The sequence below is a fragment of the Penicillium verrucosum genome (genome assembly GCF_028828655.1).
Source record: "Penicillium verrucosum strain IBT 35672 chromosome Unknown utg000001l_segment0_segment0, whole genome shotgun sequence".
Taxonomy (NCBI): domain Eukaryota; kingdom Fungi; phylum Ascomycota; class Eurotiomycetes; order Eurotiales; family Aspergillaceae; genus Penicillium; species Penicillium verrucosum.
In genome coordinates this window covers 1,360,364-1,375,668 of record NW_026643210.1, presented here as the reverse complement: position 1 = coordinate 1,375,668, position 15,305 = coordinate 1,360,364, and the positions used below count along the sequence as shown (strand labels likewise).

Sequence of the window (15,305 nt, the reverse complement as noted above, 5' to 3'; positions counted from 1 at the left end):
GGAATCATACAAAAGTTCCCGGGATAATACAGTTGGTGTTTAATCACCGCCATCTTCACCATGGCATGGGACCATCTGGACATCGATAAGCCGCATTTGGCTTACATGATCCTAGGAGGTTTCACAGGCCTGTTCATGCTGTGCTCCTTGTTCGTCAAGGAGAAGCTGTACATCGGTGAAGCCACCGTAGCCACGATCTGTGGTATAATCTTCGGCCCCCATGCGGCCAATTTGTTCAATCCGCACGAATGGGGAAATATCGACAAGATCACCCTCGAGTGCTCACGAATTGTCCTGGTCGTGCAATGTTTCGCCGTCGGTGTTGAGTTGCCTAAGTCCTACATAAAACGGCATTGGAAGTCTGTTACCTTGCTGCTGCTCCCCGTCATGACCTGGGGTTGGCTGATCACCAGTTTGTTTATCTGGTGGCTAGTGCCTCCCCTGAACTGGCTGGAGGCTTTAGTGTGTGCTGCATGTGTCACGGCTACCGATCCTGTCTTGGCGTCATCTGTCGTTGGTAAGGGAAAGTTCGCCAAGCGTGTCCCCAAGCATTTGCGTGACTTGTTGTCTGCGGAGTCCGGGTGTAACGACGGCATGGCTTTCCCATTCATTTATCTGTCCTTCTACATCTATCACTATCGTCCTCAAGTCGGCGAGGTATGGCTGCACTGGTTCTGTGTCACAGTTCTGTACGAATGTGTTTTGGGTGCTATTTTCGGCTTCACCATCGGCTACGTTGCTCGGCATGCGATCAAGTTGGCTGAGCGCAAGGGATTGATCGATCGTGAGAGTTTCTTGGTGTTTTACTTCGTGTTGGCTGTCTTCTGTGCTGGCTCGGGTGCTTTACTGGGCATGGACGACTTGCTGATTGGATTCGCTTGTGGTGTTGGGTTCAGTAACGATGGTTGGTTCACGGAGAAGACAGAGGAATCTCATGTCTCCAACGTTATTGATCTTCTGCTCAACTTGGCATACTTTGTCTATTTCGGATCCATCATTCCCTGGGAGGACTACAACTCCCCCGAGCTCGGTCTTACTCCTTGGCGGCTGGTGGTGATTGCGTTATTGGTCCTATTATTCAGACGTATTCCTATCATGCTAATGCTCAAGCCGATAATACCGGACGTCAAAACCTGGCGAGAAGCTTTATTTGCAGGGCATTTCGGTCCTATCGGTGTCGGTGCTATTTTCGCTGCTATTCTCGCTCGAGCGGAGCTGGAGCACCACGACACACAACCATCACCTGAAAACGAGCTTCCGATGCCAGGAGCCAGCAATTACTATGTTGTCAGGCTCATTTGGCCTATCACTACCTTCATGGTCATTACATCCATTCTGGTGCATGGCTCGTCTATTGCAGTCTTCACTTTGGGTAAACGCATCAACACCTTGACTATCACACTATCCTACACACAGGCCAACGAGGAGGGACCTTCATGGATGAACCGTCTTCCTCGTGTGCAGTCAATCGCCAAGGGCTCCATGTCCTTCCGCAAGACGGAGGATGCGGATGCCTCATCGGACGAAAAGCTTCCTGCGTATCCCCCCCGGTACCTTACCGCCTATCGGCATGCCTGGCAACTTCCTCCGCCGGCAACGCGACGAGGAGGGAGACAGTGAGACACAAAGTCTCGAGTCTTCTCGTCGTAAGCCCTTGCGGAGACGTCGCCGTAAGCGTGCTGCTGCTGGCGGCGGAGGCCCAATTAGCCAGTCCGCTATTATGCCCGCTCCTCGCCGCACTGAGGATGAGGATGAGGCCGACGTAGAAAAGAAAGAACTAGAAGAGCGCGATCAAGTTGAGCGCGAAGCTTCTCCGCCTCATGCCGAGCGTGATCGCTTCGGCCGTGAGCCAGAGCTAGAGGTTTATCAAGAGGGCTCCAACATGATCATCGAGGATGCAGAGGGCAATGTTCTCGCGACCGAGGACACCTCCCATATGTCCCCGGAAGCCAAGATTGCGCACATTGAAGCTCAACGCAAGCGTCTGGAAAATGATAAATCAGGGAAATTCGCAGCCTCTGAGAGTCGACCCCACACAAAGACCGAGGGAGAGGAGCTCAAACACTCTGTTGAGGAGAAGGCTGGTACGTCATACGGAAAGACACTCAAGAAGTGGACCGACTGGACTGGACTTGGAAAGGATCGGGGCACAGAACAGCCAGAGAAGGGCGAGAAGAAAGAGAAGCCCCCGAAGGCCGATTCAGCAAAGCCCAAACCTCGTTCAGCTCATGCATACCAATTCGGCAATACTATTATTGTTGAGGATGAAGATGGTGAGGTTATCAAGAAATATACCCTTCCCGGCGGCAAGAAGGGCGAGAAGGCTCCGAAGGAGCCCACCGTCCCTGGTGAAGTACCTGTTCGCCGTGGTCTGACCCGCATGGGAACGTGGTTCGGAATGGAGGAAGAAGGCGAATCCTCCCAAGCTGCCCAAGAAAAGAGGAAGGACGACGACTGGACCGCCGACGACGGCATTCGATTCACGTTGGCTCAGGACCCCCAAATCGACTCCCAAGGCATTGGCCACAAGGGTCGACGTATGAACAAACAGGAATTCTTCGAGCAGATGAAGGGTCTTGACGCCAAAGCCCGTCGGGATCTGGTGCAACAAACCGACGCACCAGCACCGGTTCAGGAAACGGCCCGATACGAAGCCAAGGAAGAAATAAAGGCCGAACAAAAGCAAGAGCGCCGCCTTTCTGCTGCCGCCGTCGCCGCTACCACCGGCGCCGACACCATCCCCGAAGAAGACGCTGAAGCTCTGGATTCCGAGTCCATCACCGATAGCGACGTTACTGACGATGAGTCTGGCGACCATCATGGTGCCCCTAACGTGGCTGCCTCATTGGCGAAGTTCTCACGTGGCGGTACTTCCGCCGCCCAAGAACGCCGCAACAACCTCAGCCCCGCACCACCCCGTATACGGGACCGGCCGCGCCGCGATTCCGACGACGATGGTACAGAGCGTATCCCACCTTCGCGTCTCCGTCAAGCCGCTGGTTTGACCGCGCCCCCACGCCAGGTTGATGACGACACAGGCGAGACCCCAGCCGAGCGTCGCCGCCGTCTGGCTGCCCTGGGCGTTGAGGGTGACGACTCCGAGAACGAGGATGGCTCGGAGTCGGATGACAATGCCATTATGGAGGAAGACTCGGACGTTGAGGATAATGAGAACGGTAACTCGAGCCAGACTACTAGCAAGAACCAGAACTCCGAAACACACAAGCCGTCTGACCAGTCTTCTCCATCTGGATCTGGATCTGGATCCGGCTCCGGCTCCGGTTCGCAGTCTACCTCTCGACAAATCCCACGTGTTTCATGGGGAGGCGAGAAGGGACGTGAGCCTTAAGCGAGTTTGTTCAATAAACCCGTCTCGCTATCTCAAAGGAGTTAATTGGATAGAAAGGTCTTGCCTCGGGTTGTTTATCCCGTTCCCCGTCTCTCATAGTCGTCCTCAGCAATACAGAGGAGAAGGAAACCATTGCATTCCTCCGAAGTCTTGAGTCGATACTGGAAATGTATTTACCCAGGTTATATTCCTTCGACCTTTTTGCTTCGACTATATTCATGTATTTTCTTATCTCATTCGCTGTGCATATTAACAGCTCTTGCATGTAACGACCTTGCTCGATCACCGCGATCGACTTGCTCATTTTTGTCGAGTTTACATGATTCCTCTTTTGTTCTTGGCTTGCTGCTTTTATTTGCTAGAGCGAAGCGAGTTTACCTATACGATGTATTCTTTATATGGACATAGATAGTGCTTGTCTTTTCAAATTGTCATCATATCGCAAACATCCACAGCCGGGAGTAAACAACGTTGGGAGCAACTATAGATAACTAGATACCTGTAGTTAAAGAACTGCTTCCAACCGTACTAGTAATATCTACCATCTTTACCAATAAGAGAAACAACTTGATCTAATTGACAAAGATCGAGGTATCAAACGAATGAAAACCAGCTCCATATAAAACAAGCCCAAGAAAAAGAATTAAACAAAAAATGCATATGTAAACTAAGTGCAATCCCATTCAACCCATCTTACTCCATAGTATTCTGCGGCCTCATAATACCCCTTCCGAAGAACTCACTAACAACCCCAAATCGATCCCGCGAGCGAGACAACTCCCCCTTGAACAAATCATGCTGATCCGCAGAATCAACCTGTCGTTGCCGAATAGCGCGCAGAGTCGCATTTGTCGGGGCGCAGACGGGACAGTGCGCGTCGTCGTCAAGTTTGTTCAGACAGCGCTCGTGGAAGGAGTGTCTGCAGAGGAAGTGGACTGTGGGCAGGTCGAGGGTTCCGCCGCAGGATTGGCAGCGGCGGGATTGGAAGACTACCGGTTGGGTGGTTAGGTGGTCTAGTTCTTGTTGTTTGGTTTCGGTTTCGGATTTGTAGCTTGTGATGAGGCGGCGGTTCTGGGGATGGAAGTTGGGTTAGTTTTGATATTCACCAAATAGGAATGGGTGGATGTTGAGGGGGCTTACCGTGGTGATTTCTTTGCGTTCGCGGTCGATGTTGTCGCTGAGGTACTTCTTCACGCGGCCCATTGTTACTACCGCATTGTTGCTGAGCGCTTGGATCACCTGCAATGGGGAGAGGAGGCCGTCTTGGTTAATGCGCTGTAGGACTGTGTCTAGCTCGTCGCCGGCTTCTTCGAGAATTTTCGGGCTCGAGGCGAAATATGTCAATGCGTCGACGTAAAGCTGGGGCTCGTCGGGCCCATACCGGCGTAGCGCTTTGATGGCGCCTTGTGTATCTTTTGCTGAAGTGAATGAACGGAAAATATCAAGGCGAAGACCTTCTTGCTCGCGGACGAGGGTGGATCCTTCCCTGAAATTTGACAGGTCGGAGAGGAGAAGCACGTTGGATGTGGAGATCGGGATCTAGGTGGGTTAGATATAAGAGGCGATAAATGGGTAACGGAATAACTCACGTCTTTCCCTTCGATTAGTTTCTTGGCTTTTGTTTCCCATTCTTGTCTTTCACCTGCATCTTTCTTCCCCTTTGCCGTGTCCAGGTACATCTCAAACAGTGTCGTGAAAATATCAACTTTGGCGTCCTGCTTCAAGTCCGGCTGCTGCACCAAAGTCTCCAGGAAATCAATGAACTCTTTGGGGTGATCCACAAACGCAGAGAAGGCTGTTCGCGGCTTGGGAATGTCATAATCCGGCGGAGCATCCTCAACCTTGTCTTCATTTGTCGCTGGCTCGGGAATTTCAGCCGGAGTTTGTGTGGCGGTGCCAACATTCATATACCGCAAAGGCAGAAGTGCAGCAAGACTTTGTACCGTGCTGGTAGTCTGCTCTTGGGGCTCTTCTGGCTGTTCTACCTCCGTGCGTGGTCGGTACTGACCAGAATAGTAAACCTTGAACAGCTCTGATGTCCGCTCAGGGCAATGCGTCAACAATACTCGAGCGTATTTCATCAAATTGTGATAGGCCTAGCACGGATTAGTTTGTTTCCCGCAATGATGCTGCGTAGTTGAGACATACCACTTCAGGATCCAACCGCCAGATGTATTCCACTGCCTCGGCGTACTTCTTAGACTCTTCGATCAGGATATCGACGACCATGTCATTCTCTCCATGCTTTGTTGCAAGATAGGCTGCTTGCTCATAGTATCCACCTTGACGGCACATTGCAATGGCAGTTTCAAGATCAAATTTCAGCTCGCCAGGAGCTTTGATAAACGAGTCTAGCTTGCTTGTGTCTTTGAGCTTTGCGTAGCAGTTTAAAAGAAGTGTTGTGTGATCAACTGTGGCACGGCCATGGTCGTGTAGCTCTTCAAGATACTCAATCAAGTTGTGAATACGTTGGGTGTCCAGGTACTGCAGTAACAGTTAGTAAGAAAACAATGCCAAATCCCGATCCTTGCTGACCTTGCGAATGACCTGAGAAGGTTCGGTATTATCAATGGCCCGGAGATACTGCTGCATAGCAGTATCATAATCGCCCCGCTGGTACAAAAAGTCGCCATACTTGCGGTAGATGGCATTCTGTTGTAGCGGATCAATCCCAATCTTTTGCGCAAGATTAATAGCGAGGATGTAGAGATTGCGCTCATATAAAATTTCCAGTTTTTGCTGGAGGGCTTTTTCCCGATAACGGAAGACCTACAGCGGGTTAAAAGAAAGACCACCACAAAAATATAGCATCCACATACCTTGCCATCTGTCGTAAGAAGAAACAAGTCACCCCATTCCATGAAAATCCGTTTCATAGGTGACACCAGCGCTTCGCTATGCGCAATGAACTTAAGATCAGTATCAAGCAAAGTGAACGTGGTCGTGCCAAAGATATCCTCAGCCGGACTAGCAGTGTACTTCCTTAGCGGATCCGACTTGCTAGTCCCAGCCTTGGGTGGACAGACGAGAGCCACATAGTCACGAAAAGCATCAATAGACGTCTTCGGGCCCTCGAACGCATAGCTCGCACCACGACCCCGCGGACTGTACGTAAAGATCGCCTCCTCCCGGGCAATGAGAATATCCCCACCCTCTGTATCCAGAGTCATGCAGCCCAAGCCGCAGCCCGTATCTTCCAAAACGCGCGCAGGCTGGCCCTGTCCTCGGCCGGCGATGACCAAGGTCAAAATGCGGCTCGTTGTTGAAATGTAGAGGGTTGTGATTGCGCCAGTTTGTATTTCGAGTCCGGTAATTGGTTCCTCGGACTCGAATACGATCCGTTGTCGCGCGCCTCGGTCGTGGATCAGGTCGCCCCGGATGATCGTCACGGATCCATTCGCGAAACCCACTGCTACCTGCGAGAGGTCGTCGACCGCTGCGAAAGCCGATATCTATATCACCGTAAGTAAGTATTGGCCTCGCCTATTCTTGCTTCCGATTCAAACGCACTGGGAACTGTCTCCTGGCATTTTGCACGGAGACTGTTGACAGACACCGCGGGCCACCATCTTTCCTCTCCGTATCTAGCGCCCAGACCTTCAGGACGGGTTCATTGGAGAGATCCTCTGCGACGGTTACTAGTAGAGCGGTATCATTTATCTGTCGCATGTGCGTAATGGAGCCGGTATCGTGGGCCTTGAACGATCGCACGACGCGGAAGGTCGAGGAGACGATGTGGACGAAGCCATCGGTTGTGCCGACGAAGAGGTTCGCGGAGCCAGTACAGATACTCGAGAGGTCACTCTATGGGTGACTGTTAGATACAGCGTGAGCTGGAGCGGTGGAAAGTCGAGGCCTTACATTGAAGATTGAGGAGCTGTCCTCTGGTAGCTTCACCGGCGACACGTCGATGAAGTTGAATGCTTTCCACTGGTGCTTCTGTCAGCTACAATCTATCAGGAGGAAATTTCGGCTTTCTTACTGATGTCAGCGCCATCTCGGCTCGCCATTGATTGAGATGTGAAGGTGACGATGCAGTTCGGAGCTCTCCCCGCTGGCGCTCGGGCCACTTGGTTCCTGATGTCGATCTACGGCTGCCAGAACGACGTTCTTTTCTACTTTGCGCTTCAGATGATTATTCATTTCGTGATTTGTAGCCTTTTTGTCGGGTCAACATATGTAACAATCTATGAAATCACCATAACCAATATGTATTGCTAAAATAAAATGTACCCATATATGCTAGGACTATGAGAGCCTGGAATAACTTCGCTACCAAGCTGAAAGCTTTCATCACGTATGATGGTAAGATACAAAGATGGAAAGAACAAGAAGTGAAAATGATAGTCATAACGGCATCAAGGAAGTCTCGTTATTGAGATAGATCCATGTTCAAAGGGGAAGGTTGCGTGTCAGAGGTAGGAATCCGGCCGCTATCCTTCATGAAATCAAAACTTTGTTGCAGCCAGCTACCAGCATCTGCAATTGCCTGACTGAGATTGAAACTCTCCATTCCCTGTTGGACACCTTGTCCATCCTGGCCTGTTGTTGGCATCGATTCGTTTAGGGTGAGGGGCAAGGATGCGACCTCTGTTGCGGATTGGTAAGTTGGTTGGTGATCCAACTGTTGGGTCACTGGCTGCGGACTTTCTTCATCTTCCCCTGATTGGGATTCCGCAGTATGGTATTCGTTGTCGAGAGATGTTGATCGACTGCCGGTAGAACGGGAGGGACTTCCGAAATTGGCCGTCCTTTTTCTCTTGGAGTTTCTTGCCATAGGTGAACCTGAGTCTGGCCGAGATGCACGCTGCCTCTTCTCTGTGCTGAAAGCATAGGGTGTAGCTGCATCGAGCATGAACTGTGTATTCATTGCTTGCGTCATATTTCTGTTCGTGGGTTTAAAACTCCGATCTTGACCAGCTTGCTCGGTGCTGAAATTGAAAGGTGTAGCTGCATCAAGCATGAATTGCGTGCTCATTGCTTGCATTCCATCCTTGTTCGTGGATCTGGAACTTCGCTCTAAATCACGTCGAATTGACTCGTCTAGACGGTAGAATGGAGTGACATTTGCTGAGTGAAGTGAAGCATTGGGTGAATGCACAGCTCGGTCCGGGTTCGGCGTATGTTGATTGTAATATTCCGGACTGTCCAAGTCGTCTTGAAAAGACTTCTGGGCATGCAAAAGGGCAGCCTGGGTCGAAAGCTGGGTATCGGGGCTTGAGGTTGAGTCATGTCCTGAATCTCCTCTTGGCAAAGCCGTGGAGTGCAATGACGTTACCCGATCTGAGACTCCCAAAGGTGCTGGTACTGGTTGGGCGGAAGGGAGATCATAGGTGTTCTGCTCGGTTGGTCCAGAGATATCTGTGTTTTGAAATGTCGATGTATCTTGCTCGTTTGCAATAACTTCCGCTGCGGCCTCTTTCTCGGCTACAGCTTCCCCTGGTACATCTTCCCCTGCTACCTGATTTTCCGCAACGTTGTTTTCTATGAAATCTTCCTCGTCTGCGAACCTGGTTTCTTTCGACAAAGTCTTATGGCTCGCATCTTTCTTTATAGGGTCCTCACTGTGAACTGCTATTTCTTCGGGAGCAGAGGGCTCAGGCTCAGCTGCAGGCTCAACAGGATCCAATGCTTGATCCTTAGCGGGACTAGGTCTAGCGGGTGCGGGGTCGATTACGGACTTTTCTTTCAGAGGGCTGTCCTCCTGCAAAAAAGTCTCTTCTTGCAAGATACTTTCATCTTGCATAGGAGAAGTCTTCTCCTGCTGACTCGAATGTTCACGGAGCCACCTCCGATATTCAAACCTCGGCAGCTGGGAGGAGGAATTGACGATTCGGAGAGACGCTTCCTGTGACAAATGAGATAGTTGATATTGTTTGAATGGTGATACTTTGGGAACGGCAGGAACTTTGGGTGAGTTAGAGGTCCCCGATTGAGTCGACCGTGGTGACATGTGCCCATTCGAGTTTGCACTAGCACTCTGGGCTGTCTTCGCTGGGACAGGTTTGAGAGGAGGGTATTTTTCTGGCGATCCCGGCGTCTGTGGGACCTGGACTTGAACAGAGCGAGACATTGGTCGACGGGCTTTATCTGACTGACGAGAGGCCACGGATATTGTTGGCGAGCTCGGCGGTTCGAACTTGGTGAAGTTCATGAGCTTCCGATCCTTCTTCAGCCAGTCCGCTGTCCTAGGCGGCATTATTGATTGGTCTCCTACTGCCGACGACGGCAGTTCCTTCGATTTGGTGGGAGACCGTCGCAGTGCTCCATTTTGTCCGCCATACCCCGGGCGCGGGGTGGGTTCCTTGGGTTGTCTCCGTGGCGATTTCGAAGGCGAAGAACGGTCTCCAGCTTGCACCGAGGTCCTAGGGGAGTTGCAAGATGTCGTAGGGATCTCCGGGTAGCGAGTGCTGACCAAGAGACCCTCCCGGTATTTAGGAGCCCGCAAATCAGTCTCCTGGACCACCGGCTCGGGGACATTTGTCTGGCGAACCCTCACTGGTGCGCCGGTCCCGCGTGTCCTGTGCTTCTTCCACGGATTGGTCCATCCATCATGGAAAGGGCCCCGCAGCGACGCAGAGAGAATCAACAATGGTTTGCCCTGCAGATAAGACTCCGCCAACTTCTCAACCCGCTGGCGCTTTGCAGCTCGGGCAGCGTCATCCAGCTCCTCATCCGAGGCAAGGAGGTCATCCGAATCTAGCTCGGAGGGTGAAGGCATGCATGTTTCGAGGGAGACTGGGGAGACAGGCCGCGGGTAGGGCATTGGGGTTGAGTTTCGAGCTGAGCTGAGCGGAGATTATTTGTTGAGTGGAGAAGCCGAGGCAGTCGGACACTGCGATGGAGGGGTTTTGGGCGGATGCTTGAAGGTTGTGTTCATTTCCAGTAGAGAGTTAGACCATATGCGATTGATACCAGGCAGATATGTATCTGCCAGAGATGAGTGCCTAACGCGAAAACCACAAACCACTTAACGCGTTTGATGTCCCAGCAACCAGACCCACGGCAGTGGGGAAACATTATGTCATCATCTATATCCCTCCAGTGAATGCTACAAAGTTATATATTGAACATTGTCTACACATTTTAAGCCCTTCCACTTCTTTTCCAGTCATTATCTAGAGACCTTGAGAAATGGGAGAATATATTTAAAAAAGACTATCTAGAAGACTACCCCAAAAATGGCTTAAATTCTCAAAAGCAATGAATTCTACTACATACAAGTACAGCGGTTTCGATCACGACATCACGGGGCAGCTATAGCTGTTCTCATACGCATATATAGATGGTGGCCTAGCAATCTATATACTAGCCGTGCCAAGCTGACCAACACCAGGTCCCCTGGTGTTGGTGCGCCCCAGCAGATACCCATTTTTCACCAGATACCCAATCTACAATTTTATGTATCTTTTGCATGACTTACCCATACAAAAGGTACTTAGACACCCCGTAAACATAACATGCATTTTCTCAGCACTCGAACTAGTAAGGGAAGATATAAGAAGATATATATAATATAAAGGAAGTCTATATTATTTAACCAAACTTTGGTAAGGAATATTAAGTATACTAAATTCAAGAAAGTACCTAGTTATTTCTACTATATAACCTTCATATAGTGTCATTTTAAAAGTATTCTTCTTCTTTTATATTAGATGTTAAGAATTTATACTACCATTAAATTAACTAAGTTAGACTTATACTATATATTCGTACACTTTCTATTACTTTAGCTAATTCGAGTGCTAAGAAAATGCATGTTATGTTTACGGGGTGTCTAGGTACCTTTTGTATTGGAAAGTCATACAAAAGATACATAATTTACAAATATGGTATCTGGTGAAAAATGGGTATCTGCTGGGGCGCACCAACAACCGGAAGGTTGTTGGGCGCCTGGCACGGCTACTATAACAACAGTACTTTAAGAAAAGGTAAATCATATTCACACGAAGTAAAACTCTGGATAATCAAACACCACACAGGCAAAGAAAAAAGAAATAATGCGATCTCATCCTCGACCAAAATCAGCAAGTCGAGATGAAAAGAAACGAAACAAAGGCCACACTTCACTTCAATCATCACGCCACATCAAGGACACCAGTCGGGGGATAGAAACAAGACAAGAACGCTAGCAAGCGGGAAAAGATGACATGACATGACATGAGCAGGCAATTTGTCTATGGCACAGATAATCGAAGTCTCAGAGCAGGGTATCAAAGGCGGTGCGCATATTGCAAGAGGGCAAGAGGAAACAGGTGCGGGTTTGGTGCAAATACACATGCTTCGATGGGATGGGGTTGCCTTGGATTGTTTATTCATGATACATGGGCGCGCGCAAATGGGAAGCAGGAGTTGGGGAGATGGGGGAAATAGATATGGACCAAACATTGGACATTCAAACAAAGTAGTAGGGGAATGGGGGTCATTAAGGGGTCATCATCACGGAGTGCTCGGTACGCTCCTTCATTCGCATGGCTTGGGCTTCCAGAGAGCGGGCCATCAGTTTCGTCACTGTGGATGGATGTTAGAGTGGCTCTGGTTTGTGGAGGCTTCGGGGATCGCTGAAACTAACCTGGCCAGACAGCAGCTCGTTCCAAGATACTGGCTGTCGCAATCAATATTTTACATCCGTATCCTCCTTCCACAAGACTGGGTAGCCGTTGCACGACACTCAGCGTGGAAATGGAATTGCCATTTTGGAACTGGCGCTGCATTTTCATCTCAATACTCCCCAGGATGTCCTTGATCTTATCCACCAGCTTGCAATCCTCGTCTTCTAATAGCATGACTCCGGGTACTTGAGTCAAGTCGACATCGTCGCGACCAAGGATACCAAGGTAGGGGCCCACCCGTTCTTGAACAGTGGTAATCCACTCCGCCAGCACCTGTGCACAATCGAAAGCACACAACGCGCACTGGATTGGTAGTTCGCGCGAGGAAAACTCGGCGAATGTGTTACCAAGACGATCCGACATAGAGATGGAATCCGCTGCGTAGAACGCTGCCTTGCGCAGATGCTTTTCACGCTTAGATTGGCCGATCTTGTACATGTTGGCGAGAGTCTGCATGGACTCGTCTTGCGTCGGTGTCTTGGAGATGGCTAGATCTGATACTCCTAGATCGGCGATGGAGTCTCGTCTCGTGTCAATGTGACCCGTGAGAGAAGGATCGACCACGTCGTTCATTGCAGCATCTGGGTGCTGGAATATCTCAGTGCCTCGTGCGAGCTCATCCGCCATGCCATTCCAATCGCGTTGCCAGAATGCCTCTTTGCATCGGCCTAGGTTGACGAATAAACGAATATAGGCCAAATCTAGAAGGGGGATGCTGTCTGCAGACAGAGGTCCAGCCCCGAACGGATTCGGTCGCTCCAGGCTGTGGACTGGGTTGCTAGCCCATGCGGCTTGCCATGCCCGTAGAGCGGGCTCGATGTGAGATTGCATAGCATCAGTCTCCTGGGCTGTCCATTGTCGGCCCATGTGCCTTTGGCGAGTTTCCCATATATAGTTGTGAAGCGAGTAGATGAGTACCAAACAGCCGAAAGTACTAGGGCGGTTTTCGGAATTAGACAGATCGTCGTTGTAGAACAGGTTTGCCGATTGACTCTGCTCTCGTTGGCTGGCAGTCAGAAGAGACGTTAAAGCAGCGGAAAACGACAAAGTCTTCTTCGAGGCTGTTTGACCCCCCATCTGCTTCCACGCCTGGGGTGATTCGGCCGCCCATAGATCCTCTTCACAGGGAAGGTCAAGACGAATTTCCGAATTTGTGAGTGCAGGCGCGTGGTTGTAGGCAGAGACGAGAAAGCTGGACAGAACAAAGATAGCGTAGAGGGTACGTTTCCGCTCCTCTACAATCTTCCAATCCAGCCAATCTCGGCGCTCTTTCGGTTGGTTAAATGACGAAGACATCCCGTTTTCCGAGGCACCGGGAGAATCATTTTCGTTGTCACCAGCGGTGATATGATCTTGCGGCAGGTTCTTGGGGTCCAGGTGGTGTGTTAATTCGGCTGCGCGTGCTAGGCTGACCAAGGCAGCACAGTGCGTGCTAGCAATGTCTGCGGATGTCTTGTCACCACAGGTGTGGCCATATATCACGTTCAAGAGCATTGCCTGTACCAGCCAAAGCGGAGTGTTGTGTACGGAGCTATCGCGGGAGGAATTTGAACGACTGAGAGCAGCAGACATATCGGCCTTTCGTCGCTCTTCGAGATACAACTGGATCATCTTTTTCGCGGCGTCGAAGAGGTCCTTGGAGGCGGCAGATTCGTATTCGTACAGTGCACCGATAGCCGCCATGGAGAGGATTAGACAACCCCCACCTCCAGCGACGCCGGTGGAGCTAAGATTGAGGTGTCCGCTTGGTGTGCGTAGATTGTTCGTGTATTGGGGAGCTTGGAAATTGAGGGTGGGGATATGGAGAAACGGGATGTGAGGATGGAAGTAGGTGATGTAGGCCGAGATGTAGCGCTGCAAGTCCGAGGTGCTGGGCAGTTGACTGGAGCTGTTGAAGCCAGTCGAGCGGGCGAACAACTCGCGAGTATTTAGAAGTCCACCTGCGGGTTGGGAATACTTGCGATGATTGAAGCCAGTGGGGGTCGACATGCTCGCTAGTAGAGCCTGTCGTGTGGAGTCTGTAAATGTATCCGTTGAGAGTGGTGAATGTTCATTTCGTAGGGCACTATTCGGGAAAGGAACGTTGAGAGGATTAGGAGATTCTCCGTTTGTTGCCAGAGAGGAAAACATACTCTGCGAATGTCCTCCCATGATGGGCTGGCCGACCGAGGTCATAGATGGAGGTGTGGCATACGTCTCAGAAAACGGATTCTGGGCCATTAAAGACTTAGGCGACACGGTCTCCGGGGGATACCCAAATCATTCAACGTCGTCGGGGAAAAATCGATCGCGAACTGGTTGGCAGGGTGGTGAGCGGGGAACGGGTTGTGCCAACCGTTGGAGATGGGAATGCGATTCGGGCCCTCCAGCATGGCCTCGCTGATTCCGCTCTGGCTACCCGTGCTCATTGCCGATGGCGAGGACTCGTCAATAACCGAGTCGTTGCCATTTCCCATAGCCACACCTGTGTCAAACCCGTTCATCCAGTCAAAGTGCATCTCTTCATCCATGATCGGATCCGCAGGTGGAAGTCCACTGTGGTACTGACGGAAAGGAGACGAGGGCGAATCGTTGAAGCCTTGTGGGGATCCTGCGAAGTGTAATTGCGCCGGGTTGATGGTGCTACCATGACCCATCAGCATGCCATCGATGCCCGTATCAAAGCTCCCATACACGGGAGCAGTCCGAAGTCCTCCGGACATATCCATAGGAAGTCCGGAAGTTTCGATCTTTGAAAGGCCGTTCATCGAAGGGTGTCCAGAGCCAAATCCTCTATAATCCATGCTTGAGCCAACTGAAGAACTAAGGCTAGGGTGGTATGCGTGACTCGATTGAGTGGGCGCAGATGACGGATTACCCGCACCAGGGATACCCAAGGCCGCTCCATCAACATGGCCTATTGTATTGGCCCTCGGGCGCATCGAAGAAGCTGAACTATTGGCAATGGAGTTCTTGCGAACCCGGTTAGCACCGGGTGCGGCGCCGGTACTTTCACGGCGACCGTTTCTCGGTCGAGAAGACGGCGTGGTGGTCATGTGTAGCTTCTGCTGGTGTCGCAGAAGCAGATCGCGCCGAGCAAAGCACCGGGCGCAGTCCGGACACTCAAATGGCTTTTCCTTTGTGTGTGAGCGCTCATGGCGCTTGAGGTGCTCCAATCGCGCAAACGAGCGACCGCAGGTGGTGCAGACGTGGGGCCGAGGCTTGTCTGTTTTAGGGGGCGGAATGTTGCCATTGGCACCCGTTTGACCGTTTAGGTCGGTCTGCTTCTTCGAGTCCTTTGGAGCTACAGATATATGGGTAAGAATTGCACACAGGGAATTGTCTCATCCAAACTCACCAGGCAT

The 15,305-nt window shown here is 50.9% G+C and overlaps 4 protein-coding genes across 4 annotated transcripts; 1 reads left to right on the top strand and 3 right to left on the bottom strand.

The window, feature by feature from the left end:
• Positions 1 to 60: 60 nt before the first annotated feature.
• On the top strand, positions 61 to 3,349 carry N7516_000514 (Na+/H+ antiporter Nha1; the record flags this gene model as incomplete). The annotated part of the gene is made up of 2 exons (XM_057213236.1): positions 61 to 1,484; positions 1,531 to 3,349. 2 exons carry the CDS (start codon positions 61 to 63, stop codon positions 3,347 to 3,349), a joined length of 3,243 nt encoding a protein of 1,080 aa, XP_057075119.1.
• Positions 3,350 to 4,042: 693 nt separating this feature from the next.
• On the bottom strand, positions 4,043 to 7,346 carry N7516_000513 (tethering complex subunit PEP5; the record flags this gene model as incomplete). Its single annotated transcript, XM_057213235.1, has 9 exons — positions 4,043 to 4,420; positions 4,490 to 4,888; positions 4,939 to 5,445; positions 5,498 to 5,833; positions 5,885 to 6,118; positions 6,169 to 6,801; positions 6,860 to 7,153; positions 7,211 to 7,279; positions 7,332 to 7,346. 9 exons carry the CDS (start codon positions 7,344 to 7,346, stop codon positions 4,043 to 4,045), a joined length of 2,865 nt encoding a protein of 954 aa, XP_057075118.1.
• Positions 7,347 to 7,721: 375 nt separating this feature from the next.
• Positions 7,722 to 10,115, bottom strand: N7516_000512 (uncharacterized protein; the record flags this gene model as incomplete). The annotated part of the gene is made up of 1 exon (XM_057213234.1): positions 7,722 to 10,115. One exon carries the CDS (start codon positions 10,113 to 10,115, stop codon positions 7,722 to 7,724), a length of 2,394 nt encoding a protein of 797 aa, XP_057075117.1.
• A 1,659-nt stretch (positions 10,116 to 11,774) lies between these two features.
• amdX (putative C2H2 transcription factor (AmdX)) lies at positions 11,775 to 15,305 on the bottom strand (the record flags this gene model as incomplete). The annotated part of the gene is made up of 5 exons (XM_057213233.1): positions 11,775 to 11,860; positions 11,922 to 14,026; positions 14,094 to 14,157; positions 14,216 to 15,244; positions 15,299 to 15,305. 5 exons carry the CDS (start codon positions 15,303 to 15,305, stop codon positions 11,775 to 11,777), a joined length of 3,291 nt encoding a protein of 1,096 aa, XP_057075116.1.